At 35.8% G+C, this 24586-nt stretch overlaps 4 protein-coding genes across 5 annotated transcripts; 1 reads left to right on the forward strand and 3 right to left on the reverse strand.

Annotated features, from left to right (window-relative positions):
- Positions 1 to 2670: 2670 nt before the first annotated feature.
- On the reverse strand, positions 2671 to 7475 carry LOC128228658 (mitochondrial ornithine transporter 1-like). Of its 2 annotated transcripts, none has more exons than XM_052940095.1 (6): positions 7249 to 7475; positions 6253 to 6408; positions 5554 to 5965; positions 5032 to 5204; positions 3956 to 4117; positions 2671 to 3568 (listed from the first exon to the last, which is right to left on the reverse strand). In XM_052940095.1, the coding sequence occupies exons 2-6, from the start codon at positions 6392 to 6394 to the stop codon at positions 3441 to 3443; spliced, it is 1017 nt and encodes a 338-aa protein (XP_052796055.1). In that variant the 5' UTR covers positions 6395 to 6408; positions 7249 to 7475; the 3' UTR covers positions 2671 to 3440. The 2 variants fall into 2 exon arrangements, with proteins under 2 accessions (XP_052796055.1, XP_052796056.1); XM_052940096.1 differs by having other exon boundaries at positions 7416 to 7434.
- A 155-nt stretch (positions 7476 to 7630) lies between these two features.
- LOC128228659 (60S ribosomal protein L9-like) lies at positions 7631 to 14316 on the forward strand. Its single transcript, XM_052940097.1, has 5 exons — positions 7631 to 7735; positions 7933 to 7983; positions 11585 to 11790; positions 12520 to 12733; positions 14169 to 14316. Exons 2-5 carry the CDS (start codon positions 7938 to 7940, stop codon positions 14270 to 14272), a joined length of 570 nt encoding a protein of 189 aa, XP_052796057.1. The 5' UTR covers positions 7631 to 7735; positions 7933 to 7937; the 3' UTR covers positions 14273 to 14316.
- LOC128228660 (uncharacterized) lies at positions 7991 to 10666 on the reverse strand. Its single transcript, XM_052940098.1, has 3 exons — positions 10626 to 10666; positions 9543 to 9615; positions 7991 to 9451 (listed from the first exon to the last, which is right to left on the reverse strand). The coding sequence occupies exons 1-3, from the start codon at positions 10662 to 10664 to the stop codon at positions 9240 to 9242; spliced, it is 324 nt and encodes a 107-aa protein (XP_052796058.1). The 5' UTR covers positions 10665 to 10666; the 3' UTR covers positions 7991 to 9239.
- A 5850-nt stretch (positions 14317 to 20166) lies between the features above and the next one.
- On the reverse strand, positions 20167 to 24575 carry LOC128228294 (protein YIPF6-like). Its single transcript, XM_052939522.1, has 7 exons — positions 24484 to 24575; positions 23260 to 23361; positions 22842 to 22920; positions 22485 to 22527; positions 22069 to 22200; positions 21603 to 21763; positions 20167 to 20935 (listed from the first exon to the last, which is right to left on the reverse strand). The coding sequence occupies exons 1-7, from the start codon at positions 24511 to 24513 to the stop codon at positions 20817 to 20819; spliced, it is 666 nt and encodes a 221-aa protein (XP_052795482.1). The 5' UTR covers positions 24514 to 24575; the 3' UTR covers positions 20167 to 20816.
- Positions 24576 to 24586: the final 11 nt, after the last annotated feature.

Raw genomic sequence — 24586 nt, forward strand, 5'->3', positions numbered from 1 at the left:
GCATTGAGACTTGATACAATGGTACTCAACCATCCAACCTACTTAATTAACCAAGTTAGAAAACTCTAGTTTGCATTTTATTCCAATCATTGCCCTTTATTATTCAACTTAGAAATTCTGGTTAAGGTTTTGCGTGCAAGCACACATAGGTTAATATCTAAGCAACTACTTGAGGTATTGCATTGAAACTTTATACAATGGTACTCAACCATCCAACCTACTTAATTAACCAAGTTAGATAAGTCTAGTTAGCATTTAATTCAAATAATTGCCCTTTATTATTTAACTTACAAATTCTGGTTAAGGTTTTGCATGCAAGCACACATAGGTTAATATCTCAGCAACTACTAGAGGTATTGTATTGAGACTTTATACAATGGTACTCAACCATCCAACCTACTTAATAAATCAAGTAAGATAACTCTAGTTTGCATTTAATGCAAATAATAGGCCTTTATTATTCCCTTTTAAATTCTGGTTAAGGTTTTGCGTGTAAGCACACATAGGTTAATATCTCAGCAACTACTTGAGGTATTGCATTGAGACTTTATACAATGGTACTCAACCATTCAACCTACTTAATTAACCAAGTTAGATAACTCTAATTTGCATTAAATTCAAATAATGGCCCCTTTTTTTGACATAGAAATTCTGGTTAAGGTTTTGCATGTAACCACTTTTAAGTCAATACCTCAGCGAATACATCATGTATTGCATTGAAACTTTAAAACAGGCTCCCAACCATTTAACCTTCTTCTTTAATCAAGTAAGATAACTCTATATTTCATATTATATAATTTTTGCCCCTTTATTATGAGACTTAGACATTCTGGTTAAAGTCTTGCATGTTAGCACACATAGGATAATATCTCAGCAACTACTCGATTTATTTTGTCGAGACTTTATACTATGGTATTCAACCACCCAATGTAATTGAATAACCAAGTTAGATAACTGTATTTTGCAATTAATAGACCTTAATTATTACACTTAAAAATTCTGGTTAAAATTTTGCATGTAACCACACTTAATGTTAATATCTCAGCACATCATGTATTGCATTAAAATCTAATCTAACAGTGATCCATGCATGTTTCGCCAAAACTTTTCAATCTTTACACTGAAAAGCGGCGGAATAGTCAAGCACGCTGTCTCTGTGTCAGCTCTTGTTGCTTGAGTTGTCTGTATGTCTGTTTGTCACCAAATGTGTCTTTTCCATATCTCTTGAACCACTGGAAATATTTTGAAATAACCTGCCAAATATATTTACTATAATGAGATGATGTGTTGAGCGAAATAACAACCAGCTCGATTCAAGGTCATGGTCACACCTAGGTCAAAGGTCATATGACATTTCAAGTTGGCTCCATATCTCATTAACTGCTTGATAGATTTTGACCACATTGAGACGATGTGCACAGGACATGTTCCAACCAGCATGGTTTAAAGTCAAGGTCACACTTAAAGGTAGTATGACTATATTCCGTGTATTCATATCTCTTGAACTGCTTGAAAAATTTTGAAATAACTATATAACAAAATGAAAAATCCTGCTTATCAGTCAGTCTGATTTCAAGCTCAGCTTTCCATATACATGTAACATAAGGTGCATCACTTAAACAAGACAACCATGACATGAAGATACAGTCTACCAAGTCTCAATCATATTATTCAGACAGTTTCAGCAGCAGTGGGCTCTTTATGTGTATGTGCACAGTGGCTTGATGACAAAGGCTCATTAAAGTCACAATAAAAAAATTCAACTAGCCAAAATTATATTTTATACATACTTGAACATGTATATCATCAATATAATACATTGCCATAAACATAAAATGAGATTTGAAAAAAAAAAATACCCTACAGTATAGGGTATTTTTTTTTTTTCAAATCTCTGTATGTCCAGCTGTTTCTGTTTCAAGCGTTTTATTTTTTTCCAAACAGTGATTTAAACCTCCAAATCCACAAGACACATCACTAAATGGTATATAGTTAACCCTTTAATCACTGATAATACAGGATAGCAGATGACCTATATTTAGGTCAGTAGGTCAAAGTCAAGGTGACCTAGAACAGAAAACCTATTTCGTTTATATATAGCCACGAAACTTAATCATAAGGTCCCCAAACTCAGCAAGGTTGTTATCATGGCTAATAGATGACCTCTACTTATTTTTATGTCAATTGTTCTAATTCAAAATCCAAACACGCTTTTCTGCATAATATATCCCAAAACCTCCAGTCCACAAAGTAATGACTAATAAAAGTTATGTTACTTGGCAAAAGGCCAAAGTCGTAGTGACCTTAACTTGAAGTTTCAGGTCATTATGTTAAGAATGATTGATCCTACGGTCCTCAAACTTAAAAGGAATATTGATGGTGAATAGCTGATGACCCATATTTTTTACATGGATGATTAAGTTGAGAATCAATCCTGAAATCTGGATTGAGAGAACTTGATGGCTTCGAAAGACCTCAACAGGGGTCTAAGGCGCTTACCTAATTCCTTCATACTCAAACTAAATGTTAAGGAAAGGGATATTTGTTCACTTATCATTCCTGTGATTTTCAGGTCAGTAGGTCAAGGTCATAGTAAACCTCTTTCAAATTAAAACTGGTTAGTGGTATGTAATCCGGTATGAAAATCTCCTTGTAAATTGCAACAAAAAGTCTGATTTCAGTTTTATTTAGTTTTCCTGCCAATTAATAACTGAGAGAATGGAAGAAATCATCTAACAACACACCATGATAATTATGTATAAAGTAAGAAAAAAACAACATCAATGTCATGTAAAACTTTCTCAAAATTGAGATTCAATCAAAATGTAAACTGGTTATTACAAACTGTTATGTATATTGTTTATTCTAGCATCATAATTTTGACTAGGAATAAAATATTCATCCTTAAAAAAAAAGCATCAGACTTCCTAAAATTTGATTTAAAAAAAAAAGTTTGCTAAATAGCTTTACCTGAAACGTCAATATTAAAGCTTCAGCAACAAACAAACATTTCAATGAGTGTTTTGTTGCAACTTAACTTTTGTCAGGGGAAAGCCAACAGTGTTGAGTCAGTGCTGGTCAAAAATAATGCATTAAATGATACATGTAATTAAAAATCTTGTGATATATTTTTTTAAATCCATTAAGTTACAGGCATGGCAGGCTAAGTAATTCTGACCATTTTAACAATAAACACTGCACGACTAAAAATTTAATAATGATTCAACAGTTGTGTGAAGTATTTCGCTGATCCTGATCATACAGTGACTGGCACTGCATTCACACACTTTTCTTGATTCTACACTTCATACTGAAAACAACATGGACACAAATCATCACCTTAGTATCTCAATGCAAAACCCTTAACCTTCACATCAACATTAGCACTATTTCTAAGACAACACTCAGTCAGATCTGATAGTTATTCTGGAGCCCTATTTTTATGTGTATGTATCAGCAGCGTAACCCAGCCATTTTTTCGTGGTTTCGTATGCCAGGAAGAGAGCGCCGGTAGCTGGGAATGTTCTCAATACTGTTGGCCCAAGGCCCTTGTATAAAGCCTGTATACCTGAAACAGAAAAATCCTCAGTAAAGCTTATTATCATAAAATGTGTACAAACATCATTCTTAAATTTACTTTTAGGTAATAGTACGTTGTTAAACTTATGAAGTATTTAAATACATGTTACATATATGTATGTATTTTAATACTTTATAAGTTTAGTTTAAATACAATTACCTTTATCTCATCGTTATATTTAAAAAAAATCTTATATAAGAGGACCCATCGTAAGCTTCCCACGGGTGACCCATTAGGTAGATATAAGTGAAAACTATTGGCCGTGGGTTTCCGGCAATGAACAGAAACATGTGTAGGCTAAAAGTGTAGAAATAAAATAAATCATATAGTTTCGTTTCTTGTGTTTTAAAAATAAATTCTTTATCACGATCATACCTTCTTCCTTGTAGATCTGTTTTATGACACTTCTGAATGTGGGCTCCAGCATACCAGCAGTAGAGGCCACTTGTACGCGAGACTTGACCACGTCTGCGGGGAATATGGTCACCCACAGGCACACCCCACCCACACCGCCTGAAAGCACTGTACGGAATGCTCCTAAAACGGCAAAAGATAATGAATGATACTGTTGAATAAATTAATATAAATTGGTCAAGCTCCAGTACAATATGTTTATATAATTTTATCATATTTTCTTGCATAAAAATACATTTACAGTCCATATATGATGAAGAAAACAAAAGGGAAACAAAAACAGTGCAAAGTAACATTCTTTATGTAAATATATATATAATAAAGGAGATGCAAATGTATTGGGCCATAAGTTTATACAACATCAGCTACTTCTCTTTCCCAAACAGGGAAACAATATGTTAATGCCTTTATCAAAAGTTAAACAATTAAGAAGCATGTCCTATGTATTTCCATTAAATACATTTAATTGATGAAAGTTGCACAAAATGCAATCTGTGACTTTCTTTAAAGTTTGTTTGGTACTTCATAATTTAATTTCATGTAGTAAGAATTTTATCTACATCTAACTTTATCTTAAATGACATATAGTTTTAAATAAAAGATAAATAATCAAAGCACTGTAACAGAGTGAGAGTGGTCAAGTGGTATTGTTGTCCACCTCTCACATATGAGGATGTGGGTTTTAGTACTGCAAGGGTCAGAGTTGTCTAGCAGTATAGGGGTCCACCTCTCACCTAAAAGGTTATGGGTTTGAGCCCCACATAGGTCATAGTGGTCTAGTGGTACAGTTGACCACCACTCACCCAAGAAGTTTTGAGTTTAAGTCCCGGTTGTGGGTTTGATCTCCACAAGGAACAGAGTGGTATAGGTGTTCACCTATCATCCAGGTTGAGGGTTTCATTCTCTTCTCAGGAAACAGACTAGCATAATTCTATAGGCTATTTGTCACAACCTAGGGAAAACAAATAAGTATAAACTAAACTAAAAGACTATATATTATATGTTTAAAATCATATCTAAAGTTGATGTCCATTTACCTATTTCATCTTTGGTTTTGCCTGCTGGTGTGAGAAGATGTCGAGTGGCCTCGTATCCACCAAAGAAAAACACGTAGCCAGGGATCTCTCTCATAAATGTTGCCGTCAGTCCTTTAAACAGGCCCCGGATGCCCTCTTGTTGTAAGATTTCTTTTGTTAAACCGAACGGTCCTCTAAAAAATGTCATCTACTTTGTTTATCCATCATTGTTACAGTTTTCTTTTTTAAACAAGAAGGATTTGGCAGCAACAAATGATAATGTTCAATAAAACATTAATAACTAAATGCATTATGCCAAAACTAAGATTTTGAAAGTCATTTAAATTTATCACCATTGTACATACATGTACTTCCTTTGACATTATAATATGCAATAAAAATATGGGACCTGTTACAAAATGAGTCATGCAACAACTCCTGCATATGAAATCTACACTTGTATTTTCAACAAAAAATAATGATAAAATGCATTTATTATAAATTAATCTAATGATTTTTTCCCCCAGAAACCCATCTGCTCACATTTTCAGCCTTTCTAGTCCTCCCTCCAGCTTTCCCAGACTAGCCATCTCGCGCATTGCCTGTAGACGGCACTTAACCAGCTCCGTTGGGCACAGCGTGAATGAAGAGAAGAACGCTGCTGTACCTCCAGATAGGGCATTTTCAAGTGGATTTAAATGAGTCACGTGTTCCTTTCCTACAACCTTTGTCATAATCTTTTGGCATAATCCATAAAACATGAATAACACCGAGTTTTCTGATATATTTGCTGCTAATGCTGGCACAGTGCCAGCATACAAGCCTCGAGCAATACCATCCTGACGGTAAGTTTTCGCAAAACAGTCAAGAGCATTTTTGTATAAGGTAGGAAAGGTTTGCATTTTCACTTTGACAGTGTCCAGAGATTGTCCAACATAGACAGAGGCAGTGGCGCCTGAAATAATGTCAAGGATTATAAATTACAAAATGTATTATTCAATAATGAAAACTTCTGACTATTACAAGAGCTAGTCACTAATATTAACATGTACATATTGCAATTTCACATTGGATGAACACTAAGGCATATTTGCCTCTATATTTTTCTAAATACAATGTTAACTCTATTTAATCTAAAAGTACAACGATGTACTATAAATGTAACTGTAAAGCATTGGATAATAGTCTTTATTGAATATGGATAATTTCAATGATTATTGCAAGACTAGTATGCATTCATACCCGTTGTTCCACCAATGAAGTCGATTACACCATCAAGGGCCGGATTCCTATTAGTGACTGTGCGTTCTGACATTGGCAGGGCCTCCCCAAGGGGCACTGTTTCAACGACAAGCACCGGGGTGGTACCGGATGTTCTCGACATTTTAGGCCCTTGACCTATTATGTGTAGCAAATTAAAAACATCAATTAATCAATGTGTTTTCTCAATTAATCAATGTGTTTTCAATCATTTGAAGGGACTCGCTCATGAATGGATTGTTAAATGCGCTTTCTACGAAAAAATAATTTGATTATGAAATAAAGTATGGCAATTCATAAGGACTGTCAAAACGAAGACACTGACAGCTGGGATTCAACAAATCTTGATAAATCTCTAAAATATTGTCTTTGAAGACCACAATTTTTAATACCTTTAGTAACGCAATTCAGCAAATAATAGTAGCATGATTAGTTGATTAATATTATCATGTGATGTTACCAATGTATTTGATAAAGGTTGAAATATACATCATCTATTGAATGAGTCCATATTGCCGAGTGGTGAATGGGTCAGTTTTCAAAATAAAACTTCACCGTTCCACAGCTCCCCACTAAAACCAAAATATTTTTTTATACTTTAAATTTAACTGTATTTTTTTTCAGTATCAAAGAGTAAAATAATAATAAAACAAGTGTTTTCAGATGTCTTATCAGGAAAAATGATTTTGGTAAAAAAAACTGTCATTATCAAAATAAATAATTCATCATGATCATACTTCTATGAAATGTTATGATAAATCAATTTTTATAATATCAAATAATTATCACTGTTAACTAAAATATCAAATATTGGCAGTACTGTACCAGTATTCTGACAATACCAGATTTGTACTACAACATATTTTGTTTTATTGATGTTCCTATATTTGATACTTAAGTTAACAGTGATAATTATTTGATATTATAAAAATTGAGTTATCATTACAATTAAAAAAAATGTTAAGTAAAAATTCTTACAGTTCTGGAGTTCCTTGCCTCCAGTTACACAGTAAATTATTTCAAAGACAAAAACACACACACTATCTCATGAGATTCTAAACACTTGTACAGTAGACAGATAAATGAAACCACAGCTATTAATGTAGGTCCGTTTTAATATGCAATGAACTAAGTTCAGTAAAAACCAGTTCGTTGCAGCTCTGGATCCAAACACTGCTGGGCCTCTGTGCAAAGTGATATTAGATAATGAAAGCTGGGAACCAAAACTGAACCTTTGAGGTAAAGGTCACTGAACTTAAGCCAAAGTCTTTATAATTTAAAGAAGAGAAAATAATAAAAATAAGTTTTAATGATAATTGTTTTGTTCACAAATTTTATCAAAAGTTGCAAAAATAATTATATAAGTACAAGAAATTAAAAAACCCGGTTTATCATTTCAGATTAAAGGTTAATCGAGTAGTCAAAGTGAACTTCCTTTTCCGGTATAGCTTTGGCTGAAAAACAAGTGAGCAATGTTTACGTCTAACTGAATCACCTCTCATCATAATCCAAAAACATAGTTTAAATATAATATTGTTATTAAAAATTGACCTGAGCTTTTCCCGATTGGATCACAACGTATATTTGTCTTAATAGTTGTCTTAAACGACGTTTTTCACAGAGTTTGCTCGCTGTCACCAATGTTATTTTCTTGATTTTCAGGAGCCATGAAGACTCTGCTTACGACGCAGACTATTGATGTCCCTGAAGGCAGTGAGTAATTATGCGTTGCTACGTATTGTGCATGTTACCCTTGTAGGAGTACCGGTAGTGGTTCCGTGAATGTCTTGAACACTGAACAACTGTCATTATCAAAATAACTTTCCACCGATTTGCAGTTCGTAATTACTGAAATACCCAATAAATACTATTTTTATTTTAAAGATGTTATACGACAGTTACCATCATATATAATACACATTAGACAACGTCAAATACAATGTTCATGTTACACAATTATTTTTATGCAAAAGAGTTTCATTAATTTGTAGAAATTGTCTCAAATTTTGTATTCTTTTTTACGGCTACCAGACAAATCGGCCCCTTACCAAATCGGCCCCTAGCTCAAACGGTTACCTTTTCGGCCCCTTACCAAATCGGCCCCAGCACGTAGACGTTTCGGCCCCTGATTACCGAGACGTTTCGGCCCTTAATTTAATTTTATTTTTTTATTTCTAAATATAAGTAAAAAAACATGTTATTTTTATTTTAATTGACTAAATATAATGTATACATGCATACAAAGGTATAGATAAAAATAGATTTAAAGAAAATATCTGTACACTTGAAAACATGTAAAGATTTATTCACGAGATATTTTTATAAAACGAAATAGAATTGAAGAAGGAATGTTTAAACCTTTTTTTAAAAATATTCTTTAAATATTATACACAACTATGTTGCTAATAATATGACATGTCCATTGTCTAACATCAGTCTTGACACCTATCGGCCGCCGTAGATGGCACCAACATTTTTGAGGAACTCTTCGCAGGTGACCTCATGGGAATCGTATGAGTCCCACTCATCCATGATCCTGGCGTCGATGTCTTTGTAGCGCTCTCGACGCTGACGGCCAAGGGCTGCCTCCGACACCAGTTGCTGTGTTACATTCACCATTTTGGATTCCTCAGCAGCATAATCAGCAAAACGTAAAACTGCAGGGTTGACCGACCGGCAGAAAAGTTCAACCGGCGATGCCATCCTGAAATTACAGTCATAACACAATTAAAATTAAAACATACATGATTTTCTATTTTTAGTGAATGCTATTACCGGAAATGATACGGGGAATATAATAAATAAATATTTACAACAGTTTTGAATTTACCTTCGGTGTCATTGTTGGTTCGTATCGTCTGTCGGTACACAGACCACTCAGTGGTGCTCCAGAGGGAGCTCTCCATCCACTGATCTTCAACGTACGTGAAGAGTTCCTTCATCTGGTCCGAACTCCCCTCTGCCCGGTCTTAAAGCTTGATGAAGGCGCGCTCTATGTGTTGTCCCGGAAGAAATGGAAGGGCTAACAGCTTCCTGATAAGCTGGTGGGCTCCCTCTCTCCGCTCATAAGTTGCCTTTAGCCCCAGGTGCTGGACGTGGCGCAGAACAGCCTGGCACCAATGAAATGCGCATCCCTTCAGCTGGGTACCCGGGAAAACGGAGCGGAGGGCCTGCCATAGACCTGAAAGGAAACATTGTATGATATATATATAATGTGATATTCAATTTTACCATGATGAATTGTTATTTTTTTCATTTTGCTATATCCTTACCTGCTTCAAAATCCATCACAAAACCTTCGACTTTCGGCGCCTCTTCCATTATTTCTATCAGTTTCTGCAACACCTGCAGTTATCAAACATCATTATTAAATTGTATTATTGAAATGTACGTCAAAAATGTAACGTAAAATTTTATAAGAACTAGTATACAATACATCTTCTTATAACTACAATTTAATAATAAATAAACAGACACGTGGAAAGAAAGTTACATTTTATTTTTTATGAAATTCAGTAATTTATATTCAAATTAGGTAGAATGAAAAAAACTATTATTAATCTTATACTGAATACGTATGCAAAACCATACTGGCTTAATAGGTGTTTTTAGACAGACGGTATTATGGCGAATTGTCACATTCCACAGAGGTATCAGGCGTTGGAATTGTGACACTTTGTGTTTACAAGCTTATAAATATGTCTACAAGGTTTGTTCCGACTTTCCCAACCGCTAATTCTCACACTTACCGAATAATACCGATTATCTCTTCGCACCTCAAACAGAATATTATTTCACTATAATATTACAGATATATTGTTTTACTCTTTTTAAAATGCATATTTGTTGTAGAATATATGTAGAACTATCAAGTTGTCGAACAGAATATTATTTCACTCTTATTACGGATATATTGTTTTACTCTTTTTAAAATGCATATTTGTTGTAGAATATATGTAGAACTATCAAGTTGTCACTTGTTTGCAATTCATATTCATAAAACAAACATTATTCAGGTATAATATGAAAAGGTAGTGATATCAGTGTTATATACCGCAAGGTTCATGCTGTGTGGTACATACAATACAAAAGGAACAAGAGTATGTACATCGCGTATGTCCTATGGATATACAGAATTATGTTTAAACACTACCGTTTATGATACAATAAACAAAAAAAAGAAACATAGCAAAACTTTTATACTAGGGAATCACAAGTCAGACCAGTGTCAATGACAACAGCTTTGATATACCTTTGGCGGTACGTGCATTTTAATCTAAATTACATGAGTTATGGGAAAGTGTTATACATTTCTATACATTTTTGTGTCTTTAAAACATATTACTTGCACCTACCTGTATCGCAGACTCGATGCTGCCAACGGTCACATACATCGCAGGTGATGGCATGTTGCAGTGGCCTCACAACCTTATCACACTCAATACACAAATCAGAATCAGACATTATAATTTTCAATAAAAATCCATTTCATTACACAATAAAATAAAAGTAGCACAACAACGCGTTTATAATATCCAATGCACGAAAATTTAACAGTAACACAGCAACTCGTTTAAAACAAATGGTACCCACTTTTAGAAACAATTTAATATATATACTTACGTTGTTTATATTACTCAAATCTTCTTTAATCAACTGTAAATAACATTAACAAATTAAAGACAATTATTCATTCACACGTTTTTGAATGTCATTTTCACACCCACAACACTTACAGTTTGCCTTGCAAAGAACGCATGGTTCAAAGACAATTTTTCTTTGATGTCTTTAATGATCAATTAATAATTAACAATTATAACAAATAAACTTCCTTAGATTTTCTATAATTTTATATTAAAAATCATTAAAAATCGTTATTTAGTTTTTAATTATATTTTTTATATCAGTCATATCATTGTTTTTCATGCATATTTGTCTATTTGTAAATTTAAATATGTTATTTACAACTTATTTACAGATCTCATTTACATTTCTAAGACGACCTACAATGTTTTTCTTTATACTCAAGATAAAAAATAAAATGAAATTAAGGGGCCGAAATGTCTCTGTTAAAAATCACTAAGGGGCCGAAACGTCTCGAGTCATTTTAATTAAGGGGACGAAATGGCAGGGCCGAAACGTCTTAGGGGCCGATTTGGTAGTAGGCCGATTTGGTAAGGGGCCGATTTGTCTTGATCCCTTTTTTACAGGTTCGGACATTGAATGCTTATTTAGTCCATGATTTATTTTAGCAAAATGTCATTCAATGAAAAGTCCCATGTGAAATGTAAAACACAATCCTGTTTTACTTCAGTTGATGTCAAGGTTCGTGCCCGCAAGGTGATGGTCAAAGGACCTAGGGGCTCACTGTCCCGCACATTTAAACACCTGGCTGTTGACATCGAGATGGACGGCAAGCGAAAGATCAAGGTGGTCAAGTGGTTCGGTAAACGCAAGGAACTCGCCGCTGTCAACACTGTTTGCAGTCACATCATGAACATGTTCAAAGGTGTAACAAAGGTGAAAAACGTTATTCAATGTTGCTGTATTCTTAATTTTTAGTGTTTTGTTTATCTAAGCCTGTGATTATAATTTCCACAAGCCCATGAGTTCTGCACCAGTAACATGTTTCCCAGGGTTTGCTCAAATTCTGCTATTCATATTTCAGGCCAGGGCTTGTTAAAATATTTTATGCCAAGCATATGACTTTCTTTTAGGTAATGCTTGTATGACTGTTGGCATGCATTGAATAGTCAAGACATTCTGTCCATTCTGGGGGGAAAGACCTTAGACAAAATGGGGAAATCTGCATTGTAAAATTTGCTAAGTTGGAGAGATTTCAGGCCTTTCTTGTCAATTTTGCAAGAAAGTAATTCCAAAAATTAGGATTTTTAGTCATGTAATTGTAGAAATAAAAATTATCACTTTGGGCTACATTTCTCTGTGAAATTAGTGTATTTCACAATGTAAGTCACCGAAAAGTGCTGAAAGATACATAACATTTATATTTTTAAATAAATGTGCCAAATGAATTGTTCCCACTCCAAAACTCGACAACCAGCATGAGATTTATTTCTTGAAATATGGAAATAAAAACAGTGGCATTGGGAATGGAATGTCTGAGCCGTGAGATGGGCAGATAAAGGCCTGACAGTACAATAATTCAGAAAATTAGGTGATAAAAAGTTTTTTTGATTTTGTTTCTTTTCTGTCTTTTTAAAAGATAATAATGTTTCCATGTCTTTTCAGGGATTCCTGTACAAGATGCGATCTGTTTATGCCCATTTTCCCATCAATGTTCAAATTGGCGATGACAAAAAAACCATGGCCATTCGTAATTTCCTTGGCGAAAAGTATACCCGTCACGTCAGCATGTTGAGCGGAGTCACCGTTGACTTGGCCCCAGGCTTGAAGGACGAGTTCTACCTGCAGGGAAATGATATTGAACTTGTGTCCAGATCAGGTACATGTAACAGAATTATATTAGATGCAGTGATGGAAATTAAGATTCTTTCATACAAGCCCGAAGGTAAACATAACAAATCCAAGAAAACTTGGCCTGCTTTGATCTTACAGGCTTATGATAGTATTGATCTGTGTTGTTTACGGTGAAAAGAAATGCATTAAAACAAGTTTCATGCTTAAATGTTAGTGTAAAGCAATAGCCAATGCCTGGGGCCGTATTCATGAAACTTAAGTTTCTCTTTAAGAAATCTGTCTCAACTTAAGGAATTGCATTTATATTAAGTTCTTTTCATAAACATTGTTAAGAAGTAGTTGGTGAATTGTCGTTGTCTTAACTTTTTGCCCAATTTATGAAAGACTGACATTGGAAATTCTTAAGATATGGAGTTTTATGAATAGTACTTAGGAAAAAGGTGTGAAACTTATGAAAAAATGCCACGCTTAAGACCAATTCTTATCTTAAGAAGTTTTATGAATACTGCCCCTGATTCTTAAAGCCAAAAATCATTTTAAGCTCATCTACTGGTTTATGGAGGAACTTGTCAGAGCCTTGTTGATGTCCTTAATCTCGTATGCTTAGGTATTCAATATTTCACCCGTGGTTTAGCATCTATAGGCATCAGCTTTTGTCTCTTAAGGAGGAACCTTGCCATGCATTGTAGTTCTTGGTTTTGCATTTATTTTCATGACAGAATTTATCAGCTGTTTTTACAGCATCGGGGAAACCTGGATGCTGCAATATTTTTAGTAACCAGGGCAACAAGACTAGTAGAAGACTATTCAGTATTGTATTGCTATAAACATGGAGTGACTTGTTTGCATTACTTTTTTACAAAGATGACAGGAATTGGTCGTTTTCCTATACAAAGAGAAGCTCTGCATGATAAAGGAGTTCTTATTTGACCAAGTGATTAGGCCTAAAAAAAAATAATTGTTTGGTTAGGGTTACATCCTTTTCAAAAATAGGTAGGGTAGGTAGGCTTTTTTTTATTTTTTTTTTATTAGGCTTTATATAAGAATATCATTTTCATCATTGGAGAATAGTGTTAAAGCTATCTTCTGTATAAGCATTTAAGGTTTAAACTACATATTGAAAAGCAATAAAAAAAAAAACGAATTTTTTTTTTTTAGTTTTTTTTTTTTTAGTTTTTCATTTTTTCATTTTTTTTTTCACTCTGACTATAAAAACAGTAGGGTCGGCGCCTATTCCGTAGGTAGGGTCGGGTAACCCGAACCAAATGTATTTTTTTTTTAGGCCTTAGGCTATTTATCGAAGTAGTGCATTAAGTATTTCCAATGACATACAGTAACCTGTTAGTATTTGTAAACATACACAACTTCATTTTTGTCGGGTAGGAAGATTGTGGCATTTTTTCAAAGAGCTAAATGAAGAACAAAAAAAAGATTTTTATTTTCATCTTCTGTACTTTCAGCTGCTCTAATTCAGCAGTCGACCACAGTGAAGAGGAAGGATATCCGTAAGTTCCTGGACGGTATCTACGTCTCCGAGAAGACCACTGTGGTTGTGGATGAATAGACAATTGTTTGTGCAGTAAATTAATAAAGAAAAAAAACTCACAACTGTTGTTGTTCATGAAACAGGGTTCTCAATAAGTTTGAATTAAACTATCTGAAATAGTAAAGTAGCCGACAAGTGTCTTCTGGTACATGTACTTGAAATTCTCTCATTTTTCGAAATTTGAACCGACAATTTGGCCGACAGCCGGTTTATTTTGGGAACACTGGAGGGCATGTGGTCTAATTTAAAGTATGTGCTATAGCATGAGTGAATGTTGATGTCCACAGTATTGAATGGATTTCATTTTGTAAGGAAGTTCATTTTTAGCTGAGTTATTTGAGCCATTGTGTCAACTTGCTTTTAATGACTTGTTGTCTGTCAAATTCTTCCGAAACGGCTGGTTGTTTCCTTGCACAGATTTCTCCTAATGGTTAGTTCAGTGAACAGAATAAAGATTGCTACCATAGCTGAAAGTATTTGGATGCAGATGTTGGAGAAGATACACCCAGCCCCTATATCGCGACATGCACACTCCAAATCGATTGAATTGTAAAGCAGTATATTAATAGAAAATTAAGAGTATCCGGAACGTCAAATAGTATTAATGCACAAAATAATGCGCTTTTTAGAGTAGAACAAACATTTTTAATAATACTATGCTGTTTTGTGAATAAAGTGCAGTTTGAGATGAAGAAATGAAAAGAACGTGTGATTCTCCAAATTACATGTACATAATCATTTGACAATTGGTCGATGACCACCAGATTTGGCGTTGGTAGGTTCATGGTCATGGTTGATCAGTAGCCTTGTTGTTATCATTGTCATGGTCATTGTCAACAATCGTTGGAATTCTTTGCCCACACAATAACTTAATGACGTCCTAGATGTTGGTTAGTGTAGATCGATCTACTGTATGTCGAACATGATCTGCGCTGTGTATACCTGAAATATGTAATTTTGTAATAGTACAGTAATTCAGTGTTCACAAGGGATGTCCTAACTGTATCTATGCAGCATATGCGTTTTACGGAAAGGCAGCCAGGAGATGACATATTGGTCGTCCTATGGGTAGGATTTTAATCCGATTGGATATTTGGTATGCAGCAAAAGATAGATGTCCTCTTGTTAGTTAGTTCAAATTATGAATTATGGCACTGGGCTTGAAGGCGTTTTGTCGAGTAGTCGTGACATGGCACTGAGCTTTAAGGCGTTTTGTCGAGTAGTCGTGACATGGCACTGGGCTTGAAGGCGTTTTGTCGAGTAGCCGTGACATGGCACTGGGCTTGAAGGCGTTTTGTCGAGTAGTCGTGACATGGCACTGGGCTTGAAGGCATTTTATCGAGTTGCCGCGACATGGCACAAGAGGACTATTCATGCCTGTGTTCAATTCAGGTAACGGGATCATGTTGTGGCATGATTCTCGGGTAACATTGTACATAAGTTATAAAACGTTGGTGTTCTTGTTATGTTCAAGGGGTGACGTCGAGCTTCTGTCACGTTACAAAATGAACAATTTTTACCTGCGTTACCCCTAATATAGATCAAGGGTAAGAGCGTCTCTTACTGGTGCGGGAGGCATTCTGTTCAATTTCGAACTAGACTGGAAAGCCATCGAGTCGCGGGCCACTGCGTAACATGTTTTCCAAGAAATGGAACGGGTCTCCGGCAACTAAGGGACCGTTTCACTCGCCGCCATCTAAAGACTAGCAAACGTTACAGTAGGAGTTGGCTGTTCCAGTTCGCCATTTCAATTCTGCATTGTGCGATCATACATTTGCTCTGCGTTGTCTCAATTTAGTAAGCACAGATGTGCCTCATTTTTAAAATTCTGTGAGCTGTGTGGCTGGAAGTTCTGGAACGGACAAGCTTTTGCCTGTCGTATTTTTGAATTTATGCATATTAGTATTTTACAAATGCATCATAATATTTTTGGAGCACCTCGTATATCAGATGGCGAATCCCACAAATACACAAACACTATTCTGGGCCTAAAAAGATTGACCACTGAATGTTTGCAAACATAATGAACACCTTTTTTTCTCTCCTTATTTGGCTCGACTCTTCTACATGAACCAGTTATTGTAGGAAGTCACAGATAACTTTAATACAATAATACACCTTTTACTTGTATAAATGCAAAGAAAACATAAATGCAGTATATAGTATGCATTAAATTCATCTTCACAATTTGAAAATCATATAACCAGCAACCAGTCGAACAAGTCCAGAAATGCTTAACATCAGGACAGCAGATCCATCATCTAAGGTTGAGCCACATGTCCATATTCTTTGACCTCTGTTCCTCTCGCCATACACGTAAGTACAATCCCCAATGGTTGTCGAATGACAGGGTTCTTCTAAGACAATGGAGTGAGGACCGTGGAGCGGTTCTGCTTACTGTGTCGAGAAAGAAAGCCTTCACATCTATCTAGGTGCCCTCGCCTTTATTGCATAAAAGGAGGGATTGTCCAAAATATGTAAGCTATAGCGACGGACATTTATTTTGTCCTCGGCATACGTCCCATACTTAATTTCGTACCAAACATTATGTCATACAATTTTCTGACTGGACTGCATTCAGATGTTCGTTTCTTGTAAGCATGAACAATAATTGTCATCGTATTCACAGCGTGCTTTCTTTTTTTTTGTAATTGAATTGCTATCCATTTATAAAATCGAAAACAACAAATAACCTCATTAAAATCAATAGCTTTGTATCATGTTATGTTTATATATATGCATAATGATGTTAATTGGGTAATTTTTGTAAACCGGTTATTGCATTTTTGAAAATATTTTTAAATTTTGAACGATATTCAACAGATTTTCTGTTTCAAAGTTTATGCTAAAATTTGAGTAAGGTCGCAATTTGAGGATTCTCTTCCATCAGAAGATTGACAATGAAAAATCGTACGCACAGCATCATCCCTCTAGTGTACGAAAATGCAACTTTAGTCGCGTTAATTGGAAAATCGTGTGAGAAACACACATCGGCGTCATTTTAGTGACGTTGTTTTAAATGTTTTTAACCCGGAACGCTAAGTTATTTTTTATTAAGCAACGCAGAACCCAAAACGTATAAGAACAGTTCAATTAACATGATATTCCAGCGAAAAGCATAACCTGCAGTAAATGTATTTCAATCATTTTGATATTGTTTTTGTTTTCAAGGCGGGAATCCAAACTATCTGTGTAATGCTTTTATCACTGGTTCCCTAAGCCGTTTTAAAAGTGATCATTTCTCTTTCATTTACGCACACTTTTTAACCGTCCCGGGCGCTCTACCTAATTTCATTGCTTTTGCAGTTCCGACGCTCTTATTTGACTTGGCAGGTAAGGGAGCAAAAAAAATAACTGGACCACAAATTAGAACGACCACGGTGAAACTGACACAAGAAAACGCATGATGTGTCCTCGAATTTAAACACCTAGCCCACTTTACGCCACATGATTTCGTCTTCCATGTGTTAAATTGGCAATCATTCTTGATGCTGTCATTTTTGAGAAAGTCACAAAACAAATGTGGCGCACGGTGGGGTATTTTTTTTTTTAATTCGATTACCGTTTAAAAAGTGTATATGGAAGATGCATAGAAAAGTGAAATAAAAAATATGTTCACACATGTATACACCGTACATGTAGTACTAGTATGTAATAAATGATCAACCCGACTAGATCGCAGCTACATCCAAATCACCGTTATTGGTGAAAACAAATGTCGATAGGCGTTAATATAATGTTGGGTTCTAAACTTCTAACAGTATGTGTTGTTGTTTTGGCAGGGGCTTCCTTCATGCGGAACTGTGGTTGCCATGTCAACAGATACCCACATCCGGTACTGTGGTTGCCATGTCAGTGGATACCCTCATGCGGTACTGTGGTTGCCCTGGCAGGCGATACCCTCATGCTGAACTGTGGTTGCCATGACAACGGATACCCTAATGCGGAACTGTTGTTGACATGGCAGTGGATACCCTCATGCGGAACTGTGGTTGCCATGGCTGGGGCTTCCCTCATGCGGAACTGTGGTTGCTTTGGCAGGGGATACCCTCATGCTGAACTGTGGTTGCCTTGGCATGAGATACCCTCATGCTGAACTGTGGTTGCCATGACAACGGATACCTTCACGCGGAACTGTGGTTTCCATGGCAGTGGATACAGTTATGCTGAACTGTGGTTACCATAACAGGGGATACCCTCATGCTGAACTGTGGTAGCTTTGGCAGGGGATACCGTCATGCTGAAATGTGTTTGTCATAACAGGGGATATTATCATACTGAACTGTGGTAACCTTGAGAGGGGATACTCTCATGCTGAACTGTGGTTACCTTGAGAGGGGATACCCTCATGCTGAACTGTGGTTGCCATGGCAAGGGATATCCTCATGCGGAACTGTGGTTGCCATGTCAGTGGATACCCTCATGCGGACTGTGGTTGCCCTGGCAGGCGATACCCTCATGCTGAACTGTGGTTGCCATGACAACGGATATCATCATGCGGAACTGTGGTTGCCATGGCAGTGGATACCATCATGCGGAACTGTGGTTGCCATGGCTGGGGCTTCCCTCATGCGGAACTGTGGTTGCTTTGGCAGGGGATACCGTCATGCTGAACTGTGGTTGCCTTGGCAGGGGATACCCTCATGCGAAATTGTGGTTGCCTTTGCAGGGGATACCCTTATGCAGTACTTTGGTTGCCTTGGCAGGGGATACCCTTATGCTGAACTGTGGTTACCTTGAACCTTGAGGGGATATCCTTATGCGGATCTGTGGTTGCCTTGGCAGGGCATTACCTTATGCTGAACAGTGGTTGCCTTGGCAGGGGATACCCTCATACTGATCTGTGGTTGCCTTGGCAAGAGATACCCTTATGCGGAACTGTAGTTGCCATGGCAGGGGATACCGTCATGCGAAACTGTGGTTGCCTTGGCAGGGGATACCCTCATGCAGAGCTGTGGTTGCCTAGGCATGGGATACTCTCATGCGAAACTGTGGTTGCCTTGGCAGGGGATACCCTCAAGCAGAGCTGTGGTTGCCTAGGCAGGGGATACTCTCATGCCGAACTGTGGTTTACATGGCAGGAGATACCCTCATGCGTAACTGTTGTTGCCTTGGCAGGGGATACCCTCAGGCAGAGCTGTGGTTGCCTAGGCAGGGGATACTCACATGCGGAACTGTGGTTGCCTTGGCAGGAGACACCCTCATGCGTTACTGAGGTTGCCGTGGCAGGAGATACCCTCATGAGGAACTGTTGTTGCCTTGGCATGAGATACCCTCATGCTGCACTGTGTTTGCCTTGGCAGGAGATACCCTCATGCGTAACTGTGATTGCCTTGACAGGAGATACCCTCATGCATTACTGTGGTTGCCTTGACAGGAGATACCCTCATGTGGAACTGTGGTTGCCTTTGATGGGGATACCATTATGCTGAACTGTGGTTGCTTTGACAGGGGATACCCTCATGCGTAAATGTGGTTGCCTTGACAGGAGATACCCTCATGCGGAACTGTGGTTGCCTTTGAAGGGGATACCCTCATGCTAAACTGTGATTGCTTCGGCAGGGGATACCCTCATGTGGAACTTTGGTTGCCTTGACAGGAGATACCCTCATGCGGAACTGTGGTTGCCATGATTAAAATCGTTTTGTTAAAAGCTAATGGGCCATCTTTGAAACAGATGATTATAAGACAATGTAAGCGTTGCTAATAGTACTTAATGCTGGTAGGTAAAGGGGCATGATGTAGAAAATTTTAGCCTGAATTATAGAACTCGCCAGTCTAATGCTCATCAATTCAAACAATTTTAATGCTAAGTTTTGAATTTTGACGCCAACACAGAGGTTGTGGCAATATCCAAGTGCCTGGTTACCTTTTTTTCTTGAGATACAGCTCAAAAATGATGAACATTTATTTCTTTTTTTGTTTATTTCCCATTATGTTACAATAAAACAAATACTTAAATGACAGGTGACATGGAATACATGTATCCCAAAAAGCAAGCTCTACCTTAAGCCCAGAGTTCATATTTTTATAACAAATTATTTAAAAAAAACACCTTTATTATTTAAATAATTTATATAATTTTTTCCCCATATACGTACCTAGTATACTTCGCTATTTTTAGGTTTCTGTTTTGCAAATTACAAACGAATACAGTTTATTTAGTGCTACTTTACAATTATAGCCATATATTAGCTTATAAAGTTAGACATTCATTTTAATGCAGTTAATCTCATGTATACATGTACACCAGAGAGACTTTAAATCAATACATGTATTAAAGAACAAGTAATAACTACATAAATTGTTATTACCAAATCGGCATGCAGGTATATCACAGTGTGAACACAAAAGCTAACGATAATAATGTACTCATACTTTTATACGTCATTGAAATTCAGCAGGTTGGACTTAAAAAACAATAGCAATAGTGTAAGACATTTTCTGAGTTCAAATAAAAACAAATAAATAGCGCAAAGTATTTACAAATTATTGTTCATGAATTATGTACATGGATTTTACTACATTTATGACAAATGCATGGAAGACAGGGATGCAATTACTACGAATGAGTATGTGAAATAATTAACCAACTAATGACAAAATAGAAGAAAAATATAGGGTACATAGCCAGGGCTTTTCTATTTGGTGGTTGGCTTTCAGCTAAAAACGCTGTGGATGCTGAAAAAAGAAGAAGAGTAAAATAAAGTAATCTATAATACATTTTAACATGTGACAAAAGTTTTATAATAAACTACATTTTGGTTTGACATCAGACACCGTGTGCAGATAACCATGTCTGCTGATCAAACTATACTGCATTTACTCAAATAGAATTCTGGTCATTAGATGTGTAGCACATCAGGGCGGTCAATATGTTTCTATAAGGGTCACCATGACCTTGACCTTTGATCCTACAAAAGAAATTATCAAATGACAATAACAAATGCCCATACCAAGAATGTTGACTTAACACCGCGTGATTGAAAAGTTACCAATTGGAAATGAAAGTGTGACACAGAATATGATGTAGCTGACAAGTATGGACAAAGTAATCTCTAAGTGTCAGCCATACTTCGCAGGCATCACAATAAATCAAGTGGAACAGAATGGATCAGAAGTATGGATCTACGACAATAATCAAGGCACATACTCAATGATGAGTAATATGCTCTCTAAATATTCAACCCGAAAGTTTTTCAGTACATAATTTATATTCTAGTTGTAATCTACATTATTCAAATATTTTGATCCAATAAAGGCAGTCATAACAATTCTCACAGATAATCATTGTGTTTGAATAAAAACTCACATTAATAAAATAACACTTGCATACAAATTCAATTACCAAAAGTAGACCAGGCAAATCCAACAACAACAGCCACAAATCTGACGATGAAAAGGGGCGTTGTTTGTTCATCTATGATGAGAATACATCGGCACACGACAAGGGCAATGGCTAGCGGGCACACACAGTAACCTAATACACACACGCTCTGGAAAAATGAGCTGAAAAACAAAAAAACATCCGCATTTAAATTCAATACTAATACAACATTAAAGCAAGAACTATTACACTAACATAATACAAATTGACTGTTTTGGATTTATTCAAATCTAAGTGGATACATATAATTGACTTTTACCAGTAAAGGGCTTTTGTCTAGTTTTTTCATAATAAGAGTAAAATTTCTACTTGTTTTGAATAAAGACACATGAAGAGATTATTAAGCATTACTGTTTCCTTTTATTCTTAACTGCACTATCAAAGAAAAAGTGAGTATTTTTTATCACTGATGATACAATAAACATACATGTTTCCTCCTAGAAGTTTTGTGTTAAATGTGACGACAACAGCACCGACCCAGTAGATGAAGAACACCTCGGCAAACTGTGGTCCCCCTTCTCCAGGCTTGTCCAGGTCATCAGACCCGCTCTGTAGCATCCTGAGGATAAAGCAGGGTGGATAAAAAATTGGCCTTCTAAGGCATAGTTCATACTTAAAATAATAGTTCTAGAGACAAGTATGTACAATTTATTTGCTCATTAAAAACTTTGCACTTACAAATACTTTTGACATTCTTTTAAAATATATATATCTGAATTAATATACTTTGTAACATGAACAGCATTATTTTTTGCAAAAACTAGTGAAATTGAAAACGTGTTATAATCGCAGGCATTTTTTTTCTTATTACTAGAAAACAAAGAGAAAATCATCCAAACATACATTGCCATGAAGACACACAGAATCAAGGGTCCCCACAGGTCCCCTGTAATACACAATATATACTATTGACTTTAAATACATGCAAAGTATAATATTGTTATACCGGTACTTTTATATAATGTGAAAATAAATTGAAAGTAAAATTAATATTCATTTATCAACCGGTAAAACTGACTAACACAAACACTTCAACTTCTTTGTACAAGTGGTATTTCTCAGGCTAACGAGTTAAACAAGACTATTTGTAAAAAAGTCAAAACTGTTTCTGGTAGTGTAAACTGTCACCTTCAGAAATTATTGTTTCAACTACAGGTTACTTTGGGAAAATACTTATAAACATGACAGTGTAAATCTTACATTCTCTGAGCAGGGCTGTGCTAGTTTTTGGGTACAGGACATGGGAAAACTTCACTCCCACTGCCTTTAGATCTCGCATCTGAAAAATAACAAGCTGTAGTGATATGGTCTGCCACTGTCAAACAATCAATTATATTATTATTCTTACATATTTTTCAGAACATAATTATAAAAGGTGCTAATATGAAAAAACTATTAGTACCGATTTATTTCAAGTTTGCATCCTTTATTTGCTTTAATATTATTTTCTTTAAAGAAAAAGCCAAAAGCCTTAAATTGCTTTTCAGCAATATTTGAGAAAATATTGTAAACAGTCAAATTTTGATAAAGCATAGTATTTCTCATGCGCCTGACTTGCAGACTTGTGTTAAATTCCACTCCTGGTATTATAAGTGATGTGTATATTATTATAACTTACAATGGTGTCCTTTACGGGCTCATCTAGGGTAGATAACTCATCATCAGTGGTCTGAAGTCCAGGCACAGTAATGTCACCTTCCAGAGAGACCTCATTAAGGTCCTGAAGCAAAAAGGAAGTCACTTTATCTCCAAACTATAAAACATGTTAGACACAGTAATTGGATTTTTTTTTATCATGTTTGCTGGTAACACGAAACAATTGAACACTTAAAGGCTTCTTAAATATATGTTCATATTTTCAAATCTTATTCATATATGTCATTTTATTTTCTGATTGTTTTGCTGAAGAGACATTTATTTAAAGGAAAGGAATGGATGAGTACCCAGCCAAGAAGGCCATATCTATATCAGCATTGTTGACTTGTCTGCTGGCTTATGAAGTGGAAAAAAGTTTTGTTTCTCTCCATGTGCTTCTTCATAAATTACAAGAACAGGGACAGGGGCCAATTTGTTTTTCATATGACAAACCCCCCCAAAAAACAGTTTGTATATATATATGTTCCTATAGGTAATTAACTGTTGTGTACCCAGATCCAGAGTGTCTAGTACTCTACCTGTCCATGCCCTAGTCAAAGGTAATAATGTGTAGCATATATAAATTGAAACTACTGATACTCCGTTGTAAATACCAGGACTGATGTTGCACTTATAATCACTGTGTTTCTTTCACCACTCAATATTTAACATGAAGAATTGACACAATCAGTCTGCTATATCCAATCATAGTACTTTTAGCCGATATTTGGTTTTGTTCCCAATGCCAAAAAGTATAGGAGGTTCCAGATTTTGAAGAAAGTTCAATATATCCAATCATAGTACTTTTAGCCGATATTTGGTTTTGTTCCCAATGCCAAAAAGTATAGGAGGTTCCAGATTTTGAAGAAAGTTCAAAAACAAAAATTCTGAGGAAACGATTCACGTACAATTTCATATGAACAGAAGATGTTCTGTTTCAAAAAAACTGTAGTTATTTGTAAAGGAAGTTATAAATCATCATGCCCATATATAATGTATAATATTATATACCTTATTGTTTAAATCCAAATACATGATAACGACAATTTGGTACGAAATGAGTGGGGTACGAGTCTTTAAGAATAGTATTACAGTGTATTTTTGGAATTCTATGAATAAAACACTTAAATTATTTGAATCTTGAGTAAATTTGGGTTTTAGTGAACAGTTTTCAATACGTTACATATGAATAAAAGTCGTTTCTCACCGTTTCATCGTGAAATTCCACGTCAGACATGTTTTGTTGACATGGGTCTTTTTCACTCAAACGCTTTCATTAATCATTGGGAACTCCTCGGCCATTTTAATCG

This window comes from Mya arenaria, chromosome 3 (assembly GCF_026914265.1).
Source record: "Mya arenaria isolate MELC-2E11 chromosome 3, ASM2691426v1".
Classification (NCBI taxonomy): domain Eukaryota; kingdom Metazoa; phylum Mollusca; class Bivalvia; order Myida; family Myidae; genus Mya; species Mya arenaria.